General features: G+C 41.0%; 1 protein-coding gene across 1 annotated transcript in view; it reads right to left on the reverse strand.

The window, feature by feature from the left end:
* Positions 1-13,835, reverse strand: part of PLXNC1 (plexin C1) — a 69,735-nt gene that overhangs the window by 16,578 nt on the left and 39,322 nt on the right. Inside the window, exons 14-20 of the mRNA XM_009321358.1 lie at positions 13,194-13,293; positions 12,046-12,147; positions 11,556-11,659; positions 7,624-7,665; positions 7,006-7,130; positions 6,246-6,444; positions 4,706-4,856 (exon numbers count right to left, since the gene is read on the reverse strand). Coding sequence (XP_009319633.1) covers positions 4,706-4,856; positions 6,246-6,444; positions 7,006-7,130; positions 7,624-7,665; positions 11,556-11,659; positions 12,046-12,147; positions 13,194-13,293 — 823 coding nt within the window. The remainder of the gene's footprint in view (positions 1-4,705; positions 4,857-6,245; positions 6,445-7,005; positions 7,131-7,623; positions 7,666-11,555; positions 11,660-12,045; positions 12,148-13,193; positions 13,294-13,835) is intronic.

Consider the following 13,835-nt stretch of genomic DNA (forward strand, 5'->3'; position numbering starts at 1 on the left):
TTCAACCCAGTAATATCTAGAGTTTGAGACTTCATGCACTAGAAATTAGTGATTAGCAACACAAAGTCATGTAGAAACTTAACACAGGTTGCAAGAATTGTTGGAGGCTACTTAAGGAGCACAAGGCAAACTTCTGCAACTACTTGTATAGGAACTAGCTTGGAACCTAGCTAAAAGACAGGAACAAGTTTTAAAAACATTTTTTCACTCATGCAGTGACAGAAGTAACGACATTTGAAGACAACGTTTACGGATGGTTTTTCAGATTTGTAGTTTTCTTGAAAATTAATGTCAAACAATGAATTATGTAGTAAAGCTATTAATAATCATGGCAGACAATAAATGAGATGTGGTTTAATAAAGAAATGTGATAATACCATAATTTCTTAGAAGTAATGAAAAATCATCTGGGATATTCAAGGGCTCTTATTCATTACCCTGTTCTCTATTCAGCTATGCATCTGAACAAAGCATATTTCCATTTATCAGACAGACTGAAAAAACAAGAAGAACTTTTGATTGGTATGGAAAGGAGACAGCACCATGACGTACAGCACAATGAAATTGCCTTAAACCTACTCCCCTGCCTCCCAGACTATGAAATACAATAAACAGGAAAAATCAGACTGATTGTATGATCCTTCTGTAGCAGCCAGAACAGTTACCCATGAAGGGGTTATAGAACAGCTAACAGATTGGCATAGAAAATGTTACAGGAGTTATATTTAGGCTAGATGGGCACTACGCAAAGCAACGTACTCTCGATGCTACAGTATGATACTCAATCTGTATCTAATTCAGAAGACCCTCCTGTAGCCAACATCTGCACTGCTCGTTTCCTAGCGAGGGCTGTTGTATCCTTTTCTGTCGACGAAAATCCCCATATGTCACATGCTTTTAATAGCTTCCTTATCTCTCACAAACTGTGCCTAATAATACCACAACCATGGCGTCTTATCAGGAAATTGTGTTCCCGGTCTCTGCTTTACTCCTTTACAGCCCTCCCACTTCTTTTAACACCCTTCTTTTAACTCGTAAAGCAGTTGAACACTTTAAGCAATCTTCCACCACGTGGCTTTGCTTCACTTTCAATAAAAGGCTGTTGGCTGAACAGGTGAATTAGATAATTTCTTCCCATCTAAAAATGCAAACTCATTTCAGCAAAGAATTCAACAGCCCAAATCCCTTTTTTAAAATAAGCAGTGACTATTCAAAAGAATGCCGGAGCACCAAGTCTACCACATGAAGAAGTCTCCCCTGGTTTTCCACAGGAGAAATTCCACTGAGAACTTCTCCCATGCCAGACTGGCACTGTGTAGCTTTTCTATTTAAAATGAAACGTTTCAGTGAAACGTTAAAGCTCTGTGCACCGCGCTTCTTCATCAGTCATTGAGCAAATTATCCACCGAGGAGTGCAGCTGCTTGTCTGCCTGTGAGAAAGCAGGCTTGCTTCCTCAGCCTGTGAAAAGACTCCATGACACATCCAAGTCTCTTTCAAAGCAGTTTTATTTCTCAATACTCAAATATAAGCACAGTGTGAAACCACACAGCCCCTCAGTTCATACTGGACCAGTGCTTTTAGAAGCATCTTTCCTTCAGTTCCTCTGCTTGAGTATCTACTTCAGCAGCCCATCTCTGTTCAATATCTGACCCTTTCCAGCAGAGAGGGGTAACAGCAGGGGGTTGGCTGGTCCCAAGGTCCGTGGCCTTTTTAAAAAAGGCATGGGGCCCAGCCAAGGGACCGCTCTAATACAATTCAAACCCAACATGTTTCTTAGTTCTCTTTTTTCCTGTTACAAATGGCCTGAATTTTAGAAAACCTCTCCCATCCTTCCTTCTTTCTCTATGCCCAGTGCTTCTTCCTTCTCCCGCCCCAAGAATTTATCTGCATAGCAGTGTGTTTAGGCGAAGACCTGTGAAGCTCCCCCTGATTTTTAGGAGCCTGTCTGTATCCTGCTTTTATTAGTTTGGAACTGAAGTCCCAATCCTGAAAGGAGAGATTCGCATGCAGAGTGCCTACACCCTTGTTTGTGCCCTGCCACTGATTTGAGAGTTGAACTCCCTACCAGATGCATCCCTGCATCTTCAAATGCCTACATAGCTTAAAAATCTGGACACTGAGTGTCTGCAGATGTGCTTCAGTATCTTTCTATCATCCTCTTTTTGGCTGTGTTTTTATACTTTGCTCTCTGGACAGGTAGCTTTTAATGTACCGCTAGTGTGGGGCTGTGGAAAGGGGCAAAATAAAATACCAACAAAATACTGCAAGACTCAGAATGTAACTGCAGTGAGCAAATGTGCAAATGCATTTGAAAACTCAGCTCAGAATTTATTCCATTTAGAAAATAAAACCTGCAATCCTTTAGGCGGAAATTTTCTTCCAAAGAAAGCAGAAAATACTTGGTTCCCTGTCTGTACGCTCACAGGTCCTGCATGTCATTGCAGTGCATGTGAAGTGGTGTTAGTGAGAGAAGAAAAGCTGACTCCTTCCACTTTAGCATCATTCCACTTTAGTTAAATGGTATTCTTGAAGAGAAAACGTGCACAGCTCGCCTGCTTCCCCAGCCCAGAAAGCCTCACTGTTCCACCTAAATCTTTTCACAGCACAGTTTTAGTTTCCAGCATAAATCTTAGACAAAACACCAAACAAAACTGTTTCCCTGTCTGGCCAGAACTAGAGTCCTTGGGCTCCATCTCTGTAATTTTACTGCAGGATCCCCTCTCCTTTTCTGATGGTTTTAAAGGGAACATTCAGCCACTTCTCAACTAAGTCCAATAAACTGCTGGACCTTAGCGGTGAAAGCTGACTTACTAAGCCTATAACAGTATTATTATCTCCTATTTAGAAGCAGGAATACAAAGTACAAAGGCAGCAAAAAACGTTCCAGAAAGGCTATCTGCTCTCTCACTTCCTCATCCATCCCCAGACAGCCTTCCGCACTGATACTGAGTCCTTCAGACCACTTCCCCTCTTTCCTCTTCACTGCAGGCTGCCCACAAGACCCTATCAGCGACTGCGTGCATAGAAGTAGGACTAGGAAAAGTATTTAAGGCAGTGTTCAGCAGTTTCAGAGTCAGCTATCCCCCCAAGGTGCTCTCAATTTGAATTTGTGCTATAAATAAGAAAAGTCAATCAATTCCACAGGACCAGATGTTCCTGCGCAGTCTACTAGTAACAGGCATATTGAGCTTGCTTGAAAATTGTTGCTCTGCCTAACTACTGGGTTTTGTATCCTATGGCTATATATAGAAATATATTTAAGCTTACCCTGGATCCCAAATGCATGCCAGAGTGCAGCGCACAAACAAGGAAACCAAAGATATGGTATTATGCGTTTAATTTTTAGTCACAAACTTCCTTTCCCTAGCTTGAAGTACCTTCAAATGAAATTTCCAACAACAGCTTCGTACATAGCTACAAGAAGATTTGACTGTAAATTTGTCAGTCCAAGAGCTTTCAGCAGAAAATGACAATTCAGAAATGTTTCACAGAAAGGTTGTCATTTCAGTGAGCTTCCTACATGACCCAGTGAGCTAAGTCCAACGGATTGCTGACCAGCCAAAATTTCCAGGGCCATATAGTCTATTCCAGTATGTGGCATGTTAGGACCTCCAGGTTTTTGCTACAAAAATGGAAGATGGGCAGACCTAGAAGCTCCAGCCCTACCCGAGGCTCAGGATATGCGCTCTGAAAAGGACTGAATTCTCCTCCAAAGCCACCAGCACTTGCAGTGTCCCCGCCACAGCAGCTGCTGCCCTGGCAGTTTCTGCTCCCAAGCTCCGAAGCCCACTGTTCAGTCGCACTTCTCATACTCATACATAGTATGTCTGGAAACTCTGACAGGAAGCCAGGAGTTAAGCAGCAAGGAAGCTATGGAAATGACTGGAAATGCAGATTTTTAAGTTCCCAGACTCAAAATCACTTGGAAATTCTGGAACAAAAGTGCTCTGGTTATTCTGAAAGCCTTTTTCAGACCTCCTACTCAAAAAGTCACAATTTTTACATGCTCCAAAGTGCAATAATCCTTGCCGCCCCTTCTCCCCTCAGTGTCAGAATGACAATCAGCAAGGGAATTCCAGCTTTCAAAGAATTCTGGGTGTAACTGTAAAATAGGAAGCACTTTGTAGTTGCTTTGAGAAAGGCAAGAAATCTATGGTAAAGTTCAGAAACTTAGCTAGGCTTCCCAGATACCTTGTTTTTAACCAAGCAACTAATTAAAATCCACCACACTGTAACCTTGCTAATTTGGAGCTAATTTGGAGCTAATCACATGGAAACCCACAGCAAATTATTGCTGCCTGAAGATTAGCCACAAGTAAACACAATAGAAAAATAAAACCTCTGCATTCCATTCTTTCATTCATTGGAAAAGTGTAATTTAGTTTAAATTCTAAGCATATGTTTATATTTTTGTAGTACGCTTTAAAATAAGAAGGAATTTTAATACCCTGAGATTTCATTAAACCTAACCTTTGGCGATTAAGGCATGCTGTGAAGCGAGGAGCGAGTGCTATTTGTGAGTGTATATTGGTGAAATACCAGCTAGTTAAACTCTATTGCATTTTGAAACTTTGTCGGCAATAACGTTTTTATTATCTGGGTACTTAACCATCACCTTAGTGTCTAAGAGCCTTAATTTAGCTTCCTAGTAAAAGAGAAAACATTGTAGTTGTCCATGTTTGGAGGGAACACAAACTGGCAAACATACCACTGTTCTGAATTCAGACACTTGCCACAGCAGCCAGTCTTCGTTAAGCGTGTAGAGGGCTTTGCAAGTTATTGCGTCAACAGGTCCTTTGTTTATCCTCTGATTGAGGGTTGTCACTAGCAAATAGAAAGGTTCACCAATTGTCTCCTAGGACATGAAACAAACGCAAGGAACATGTTTATTTTTGTAATCATTAAATGGGCATGAAGAACTAGAAAAAAATAAAGTGTAAGAAATTAAGTTATTTCCTTTTAACTAACTTGTTATCTTGCAATTAGAAAAGAAAATCCCTCTGAGCAGATTTATCTAGTTATTTGTTTAACCTCCATCCTTTGCTTTTCGGTGTGAAAGTCTCATGCAAATAGCAAGGGACAGCTGGAGCGTGTGGCAAGATAGCTCACAGCCCCTTGCTGTGCACAAGCACACTACAGACAAGCTGCTCCTACTCCACCTGGCAGACGCTTCCTAGTTCCACCAAAGAGCAGGTGGGGGGTGAGACATGCATGTGTTCACACGCATACTTCAGCTATCTCTTCCTTTTTCAGTCTTGTGAGAAAACAAGCTAACAACTAGTTTCCTTTTGAATTGGCATCTCCCCTTGTTGTCCCTGAAAAAAAGCCTCGTGAGCAAGGTGGTGGGACATACACTGGTGTATCAGTGAAAGAGGGAGTTAAACTGGGGCTTCCCTCTCCTGCCTGAACCCCAGGCTTCAGGAAAGCACCTGAGAAAGGAAAGGTGGATCTTTGTTTCCACGTGACACCATTCCTGCAGCCTGGCTGAGGCATCTCACTGGCACAGATCGATACGCAAAGATCACTGGTGTATCGAGAACAGATCTCTCACAGTTCCTTGGCTCTCTCCTGGGGCGAGCTGCTGAGCCTCAAACAATTCTGCAGTTGTATTAATGCAAGGACCAATATGAGCGATACCAACAGTGCGATACCGTCACACCGGTAAGAGAGACAGGAAGCATAACCAAGCACTGAAACCAAGAACTTCACACACCGAGTGCTACCAAGTGGGCTAAAATAAACAAACAGTAAAATGAAAGAAAATGCTTATTTTGTTTCCACTTGAAGTCATTTAGTTCTTGAAAACTGCAATCCTATTTGGAGGTTAAAAGGTTTGGAAAGAAGTTTAGTTTTCCAAAAGACGGTATTCCTTAAATCTCCAGTACGTGGTAGCTTTCCAACAGCTTGCATAGAAAGGTACAGCTGCATTTTAACAAGTGTGTCAGTCTTTTGGTATGACCACAATACATCTCACGGAGATGAAATAATGTCTGACATGAGAAAAGGATATGCTAGAATTGCAAAATTACCCAAACCTCAGCCAAATAAATGACACGATCATTGCTCACAGACGCGCTCTTTTTCTACATCCCCTAGCTAAGTCACCTAAACTAGAAGAGCGCACATTAATAAAGTTAAATGTTAGACTGAATGCTTTAAACTGATCCCTCTAACAATTCCTATGGAAAAAATCAGTTAAAAAAATTCTTTGCCTATCCTACGTAGTGAAAAGATGTACACATACCCGGAGAAATCCAGAAAGGCAGACAGACATCCAGTTTGTCAGCAATTTTTCTACCACAGATTCAGTTCGTCTGAGCAGGAGCTTAGGCTGTACATTGCTTGACTGCTCCATCAAGTCCTTTGTCAACACTTCCAAAATATGGGTTAGATAAACTAGCTTAGTTTGTAGAGCAATAGTCAAGAAGGATGCAAACAAGCACCTGTAAAAAAAAAAAAAAAAAGAAAGAAAGAATGCTATAATATTTGGAATTTCTCTTCCCAGTCATCTTTAATAAATGAAACACACTTTAGTGCAGTTCAAATCCTAAGTTTTCCCTCCTCAGGCACAGAAACTGTCCACTGATCTCTACAAAAATATAAAAAATGCAAGTCCATCTGCTCTTCTGATTATTTTTTAAACACAGAATTTGTGTCTCTAAATTTAATTCTGCAGAACAACACCTGCTTCAGTGACAGAACATTTCTAAACTGTGGAACTGTTGATCTAACTGCAGGAAGTGTTTACAGCTTTGAAGTGAGTTTTCCTGCTCCTCTGCCTCTTTGTTTACATGTACAAACATTCTGATTTCTCTTTAATGGCTTGTTTTAATGGCAATGTTTTTTCTTACTCAGTGTGTGCAGATGAAGAAGATGGAAAAATGCTCTGGAGTAATGCAAGCTTGTTTTGCAAGAAGTAGAAATTACATTTTTGTGCTACAATTCATGCTGGTTTTTCCTGCTAATTCTTTGTCTTGAAGATGATAAGCATAATCATACCATACCTGTCTTTCACAGAGAAATTTTTCTGCTTTTCAAGGGTGTGAATGAGAGTAACAAGAAAGTTCTTGTTACAAATTAAAGCATGCAACATGTTGAAGCTTTCATCCTTGCTCGTTTGGTCTCTGCTCTGGAATAGTTAAACAAAAACAAGCAAACTGTAGTTTGGCTATGATGGATTCTTAATGCTCAGAAAAATAGTAAGCAACATATGGCATAAGATCCTGGCCTCATTCAAATCAGTGGGAATTTTGCATTTATTTCATGGGTCTCAGGATTTTACCAAAGATGCATTTGCGGTTGTGTACAACACAGAGTACACACGCGCAGAGCATACATTTTCTGTCATATACACAAAGTAATGCCAATAGTTAAGTTTGCCTGTCATCTCCCACGACTAGATTCTGTTTATTTTATTTAAATAAGTCATAATATACATTGGGTAACAGCATCTTACACATCAAATTCTTTTTATATATAAATCCATGTAACCCTCCTCATGGGGGAAGGGAACATATTGAAAATGCAGTCTGATGTGTTCTAGGGCAACACTGAGATAAGGGATACAATCACTCTTGAAAAAATATTTATTAATTAAGGCATATCACATTACATCAACTTACCTGTGGCATGTCTTCACTGAAGATGGATGCAAAGCCTCCTGACTAAAATATAAGACAGGTGATATTTATCATTCTTACGTATACCAAAAGTTTCTAACACATGTATGTTAAACATGCCAAGCATGTTCCTGATGGCATACAACTTGAAATAAAACAATTGAAATGCTGGCTTCTAATGGGGCTACAATATAAAAACTCTACACAAGAACTTCTGCAAAGGTGCTGCCAAGGTTCACTGAAAAGTGAACTCTCAAAGATGACCTAGTATTGACTTCAGTGTTACCGTGTGTGTTACTCTATGCTGCTGAGCTGCACTAGCACAGCCGTCAACTAATGCTCCGCAGGAAAAGCTGTTTATTACCCTCATCTGCAAATGTGCTGGTGTGCAAGGGGTGCTGCAGGCTGCATCCTTCTCGGACGGCAATGATAGCCTTTGGTATACGGGGTTTCTGTAACAGAGTGACACTTGAGTTCATCTGCCTCCATTCATTTCAAGGCACTTTATGAATGTTCACTAATGAACTCTCCAGGAGGTCCATGCTGTCAGTCTCCAGAGAGGCACAGGTGCCACCACACATCCAGTCCCAGCGAAAGCTCTCACAACAAAGGGAAGCCCCCAGTTCTCAAATACCTTGTCAATGCCTCTTGTCTGACTCTTACCGCCTGTAAGGTCCCAACACAGCTGCATGTTCCCAAAGCAGCACCCTTGAGCAACAAATTCACACTAGTAACATTTACTGTCATCTGCTTTATCTGCGATGCTGGCAGCCCCTAGTTTCCTTACAGAACCATAGAATGGTTTGGGTTGGAAAGGACCTTCAAAGATCATCTAGTCCAACCCCCCGCCATGGGCAGGGACATCTTTCAGCAGATCAGGTTGCTCAAAGTCCTGTCCAACCTGACCTTGACCACTTCCAGGGATGGGGCATCCACAACTTCTCTGGGCAACCTGTTCCAGTGTCTCACCACCCTCTTTGTAATTTCTTCCTGATGTCCAATCTAAATCTATCCTCTTTCAATTTAAAACCATTGCCCCTTGTCCTGTCACTACAGGCCCTGGTAAGAAGTCTTTCTCCGTCTTTCTTATAAGACCCCTTTATATTGAAAGGCTGCAGTAAGGTCTCCCCAGAGCCTTCTCTTCTCCAGGCTGAACAACCCCAACTCTCTCAGCCTTTCTTCATAGGAGAGGTGTCCCAGCCCTCTGACCACTTTTGTGGCCCTCCTCTGGACCCACTCTAATAGGTCCATGTCTTTCTTGTGCTGGGGACCCCAGAGCTGGATGCAGTACTCCAGGTGGGGTCTCATGAGGGCAGAGCAGAAGGGGAGAATCACCTCCCTCAACCTGCTGGCCAGGCTTCTTTTTATGCAGCCCGGGGTATGACTGACTTTCTGGGCTGCGAGTGCACATTGCTGGCTCATATCTAATTTTTCATCTATATATCTGATTTTTCATTCCTCCCTTTCCTCATGCCTCCTGTTCTCTTCTCCCCTACCATACTCTTATTCCTCTTCCTCCACTGGCTATTTCCATTTTTCCAGAACTTCTTCAGCACCCCTAACACCACCTACCAATAAAACACACACACACAGAGTGAAACAACCAGAACCACGTTAAAGGTTAAAAATGCTTGTGAACAGGGAACAAGCATGGCAGCATTCCCAAACAATATGGGAAATTGAGGGAAAAAAGAAATAATAACCCAAATTTAACAAGTAAAGCAAAAATCAGGCTGAACATAAGGAATATTTTAAGAATAGATGTAATATCCATTTAACACCACAAGCATTAGCACAAAACAAAAGCTATCAAGCCAGATTAAATATAGAAAATTGAAGCAGCAGGAAGCTAGAAGCTCAAAATCAAGATGGGGTCCACCACTTAATTTTAGGTATCTGACTCCCTCTTTAAACAACTCACCCCATCCTGAGACAGATGTCTCAGGCAAGTGGGATGAATCACTTTCTTGAGCTGCCTGTCTCTGCACTGACTACAGAAGATGCTCAGTGAACAGCTTTGATGTCCATGTTTAAACAGCTTAGATTAGATGAGACAAAGCCCATCGAACACACTGGAAGGCAGAAAGAGTACAATATAGACATCATTCAAACACATGAGGTTAGTAAGGGAAGTGGTGGTTTGTCACTTTGACCCTTCTGTCAACCCTTCTGACACTCCGTTGCCATCTATTACCCCATCGCCTTTTCTGTTAATCTGTAGTATTTGTTTAGTAGAGCACTGCTCTCCTACCACATTCATACAGCACAAGGCATGTTTGGACACTCCCGCAACGTAAACGGTAAGTACTTAGCAGGAAAAATTGGTACACAATACATTAAATAACTTGCCTGACACCGCATGTCTGTAGAGAGCTAATAGCGGCAAGTTTACCTTCGTGGTATCAGTATTTCAAACAGAGACAAAATCCAATTGGAATCATTTCCAGGAGGTGCAGTGGCATGAAACTTGTCAAGGCAAAACAGGAGCCCTTCCCTTTCTGACCTCACATAATGCAACAGAGTGGCAGACTTTGTGCCTTTTTTTCTTTCCTTTCTATTTGCATAAAGCAAAGCATTTCCACCCAGACAGCTTCTGCAGACTGTTACTGTTTTGACAGGGGGCTACCACTAGGAAAAGATATTCCTAAAAATAAAGCCACTATTTTAATGCTAATATGCCTGGCAACAAAACAAACTGAAAGGAAAGAGATGCAGAAAGTAAGGTTTCCTTGGTCCATTTTCTTCAAACCTCCTAGTGACTCCGTACAAATTAGACTGGGGGCATCACAGCAGTACCAGAAGAGATACTCCCAGTTTCCTTTGGTGTGAGAAGTGGACTCAAAGTGTACAAAGATTATGCATATGTAATTGTTAAATATTATTCTGCCTTAGTATCTGGTATTTGGCATTGTACAAAAAAAGGCCCTGATTCTGCACTGTCACACGTGTTTAACGTTATCACAATGAGCTTTTAGTGGGATCACACACAGCGATAAAGTGAAGCAGTGTGCAAATAAGACTGCAGGACTGGGCTGCAGCAATGATGAGTAACGCATGAAGACTAGTAGATAATTCACATACATACCAGCTATACCCTAAAACACCACAGCAATAACCAAGGGTTTCTACTCATCGGTGTCAGTCACACAGCAAAATATCACCAGCTGAGATCACAGCTTCTGCCAATTAGTAAATGCTGGTAAGCACTGGTTAACATCATGATATAATTTTGAAAGCTGTGGCAAATGCACTTATCAGCATCGTAATGTGCCACATATGCAAAATATAGCAAGAGAAGGAAAACATTCAAGAGAAGGCCTCTTCAGTCCTCTGACGCAGTAGCACAAACTGCTCCAAAGAACAATGAAAATATCCACCTCTAAACTGGACAGCACTTAAGTACTTATGTAATTTTTAAGCATTTGACTTGCGCTCCTTTGAATGAAGGTCTTACCATTTCTGTCAGCAGCTTGGAGCAGAAAGTCAGCACGACCTTAGAGCCATTTCTTCATCCCACAAATCTAATTAGGAAGTGTCATGATGTTAGCTAGCATGTTAGCTAACTTGACTGTTAATTTAACTAGTTATAGCGTGGAAAGTGAAAGCATGAGAACAAAAAAGCAATGGATAAATTATAGCATAGTTAGGATGGCCTGAAAGGCAAGCATCTTAGTGAAGCTGGGCAAAAAAGAAACGGATGCACACACAACCCTTGAAAATTCAACAACGGTCCTTTATCTACAGCAATTAGGCTTGGTTAAATATAGAGATGTACAGCCTTAAGTGTTCTTTGGTAATTCTTGATTTAAGAAAAGTTTCTTGTGAAAACAATGTGCAATTACTATGTAGTATTTACTTCAGTTATTTGATCCTGACCTTCCTAGCTTTTTCATTATTAGGCAGGGCTGACAACTGAAAGACTTGTAAATATTTACCTCTGGAAAGAAAGTTCTAAGAGCAAAGTGTTTGTAGTCAAGGAAGGGAATGGTTCCAAAACTATCCACCACGTCTAATTCATCCATCTGCAGTTCAGCAAATCCTGAAAAAGCACCCCCCCTCCCCACCCAGACAGTTAGTTCAGTTGACACAAAATCATCTTCACAATTGTAACTTGGCCCCAGCAGGTGTTCCTTAAAAAACGGTTTTCAGGGAAGAGGGGTTGTTTTTCTAGCTGAAGCTCTTAGGAGTGGGAAAGTACCAATCCATTTTTTTCCCCACTTTTGTTGAAGGAAATATTACATGCAATCCTATTAGCTCAGTGCTATCTCTACTGCAGTGCACACCGACATTAAAGAGGAACTCTGATACAACACAAAAATATTCTAACAGCTATAACATTAAAATGTTTATATAATGTAAGCTTTTTGACAGTTTCAGTTCAGAAATTATGCTGTACTTAAGCTCTACAAAGCTCTTTAGACCTACCCTCGCGTATTTCTTTCCGAATCTCGTACTCCAGCAGTTCAAGTTGCTGACTCTGTTTACGAGTTAACTCTTTGGATTTGTATCTAGTAACTACGAATGCCGCTAAAAAGGAAGAAAAAAAGATTCTGAGTACAGAAACTGCAGAACAGACAACTCCTATACAAGACATATTTTAATATTATTTTAAGAAACAGAAAGATTAATATACATTTGCACTCTCCAGGGGGATTACTGTTTCTACTGTCGTCAGTGTGCTAGTACCCATGAGCCCTAGTTATCTGGATCTAAACCGCAATGTTTAATAAAAACCATCCCTTTTAACAAGGTCTTAGAATTGTCAGTCCAACTTTATTTGAAAGTACAGCACACCCTGCTATGTACAACCTGCACAGTGAGACACAGAATCTAAAACCGACTTCTACTACTAGCAACCTGCTTAAAGTAGCACTGATTAAACAGGAAAACAGTTGTTTTGAACAGGAAATCCACTTCCAAATTGTTAACTTCTCTAAAGCTTATTTTGAGAGAGTAAAGGCACGAGATATGGTTCCTGTAAAGGTAATGCACTTTTTAAAAAGAAAACCAACCAAACAAAAGAACAAACCCCTAAAGTTATTACAATAAATGAAAATTTATCAAATATATAACCAGGTCAAAACATTCAGAAAAAAGGCGTGACAAAAAGAGGAGGGGATAACTATTTGTCTCCCTCGATTTAGTAATGACCTACAAATTCATGAATGGTCCAAATGAGACTGAGCAGAAACACCACAAACACTGCCTGAGGATAGATAAGCAGTTTGTCAGGGAACGTCTGCCCCAGGGACAGGAGGGGAGCCCAGCTCTGAGAGCTGGAAAGGCCCAAGTTGTGGCACAAGGATGTCAGTCCTATGGCTTGCCTCACTAAATGGTGGTAAGCAATCCCGGCAGAACAGCCAAAACTACTGTCTTGTAACGTGCTGTAGTCTGACAAGACGGACTTCACCACCAGACCAGAGTTAACTTTGTCCACTCTTACTGGGAACAGGGGAAAACCACCAGACTGTTTGTGACAGTCCCAAACATGCATGCGTGTATGTATATGTGTTTATGTGTCATGATTATACCCTTCAGCAAATCAAAAACTGAAAACACATTATCGTACTTACCTATAATGACACCCACTACAATAGGCAGCAAAATAAGAACATATAAATATATGTGTGATGATGTTGGTTTGACTTCATGCTCAAAATTTCCTAATTTGACCTGAAGAAAAATAATGGCTGTGTTAATAGAGGACAGGTATTATATATCAGTGCTTAAAATGACATTTAATGCATTAAAAAAATTTATTTAAGGCACACGAAGGACCCTGGTTCTGGAGATTATCGGGAAGGCAGCAGCAATTTGGGAAAACATATGGGAACCAACACCAACTTAACTTTTACTGTATTTGATGTTTAAGCAGGATAACAGAGCATTGACAAGAGAAAAATTTGGAGTTCCTCATGCAGCACCAAATTTTGCCATTGCTCTCGCTGCAAACTAGAGCCCTCAAATGAACAGCAAGATCTGGCCTCCAGCTGGCCAAGTGGCTCACGCACTTCAGAATTGCTGCTAAATGTTCTGGCATTCTGAAGCGAGGAAGGCACGTCTTGGTAGTTAAAAACATTCCTTTGCACTCAAGTGTTACTCTGCTGAGCAGAAAAGTAAGGTAAGACTCACGCAAATAATGAGGGAAGTAAAATTTTTGATAGACGCCTGGCCCACAGCCCTCTTCCCTACTTCTTTGCAGAAGTTTCAACCTC

The sequence above is a fragment of the Pygoscelis adeliae genome, unplaced genomic scaffold (genome assembly GCF_000699105.1).
Source record: "Pygoscelis adeliae isolate BGI_AS28 unplaced genomic scaffold, ASM69910v1 Scaffold232, whole genome shotgun sequence".
Taxonomy (NCBI): domain Eukaryota; kingdom Metazoa; phylum Chordata; class Aves; order Sphenisciformes; family Spheniscidae; genus Pygoscelis; species Pygoscelis adeliae.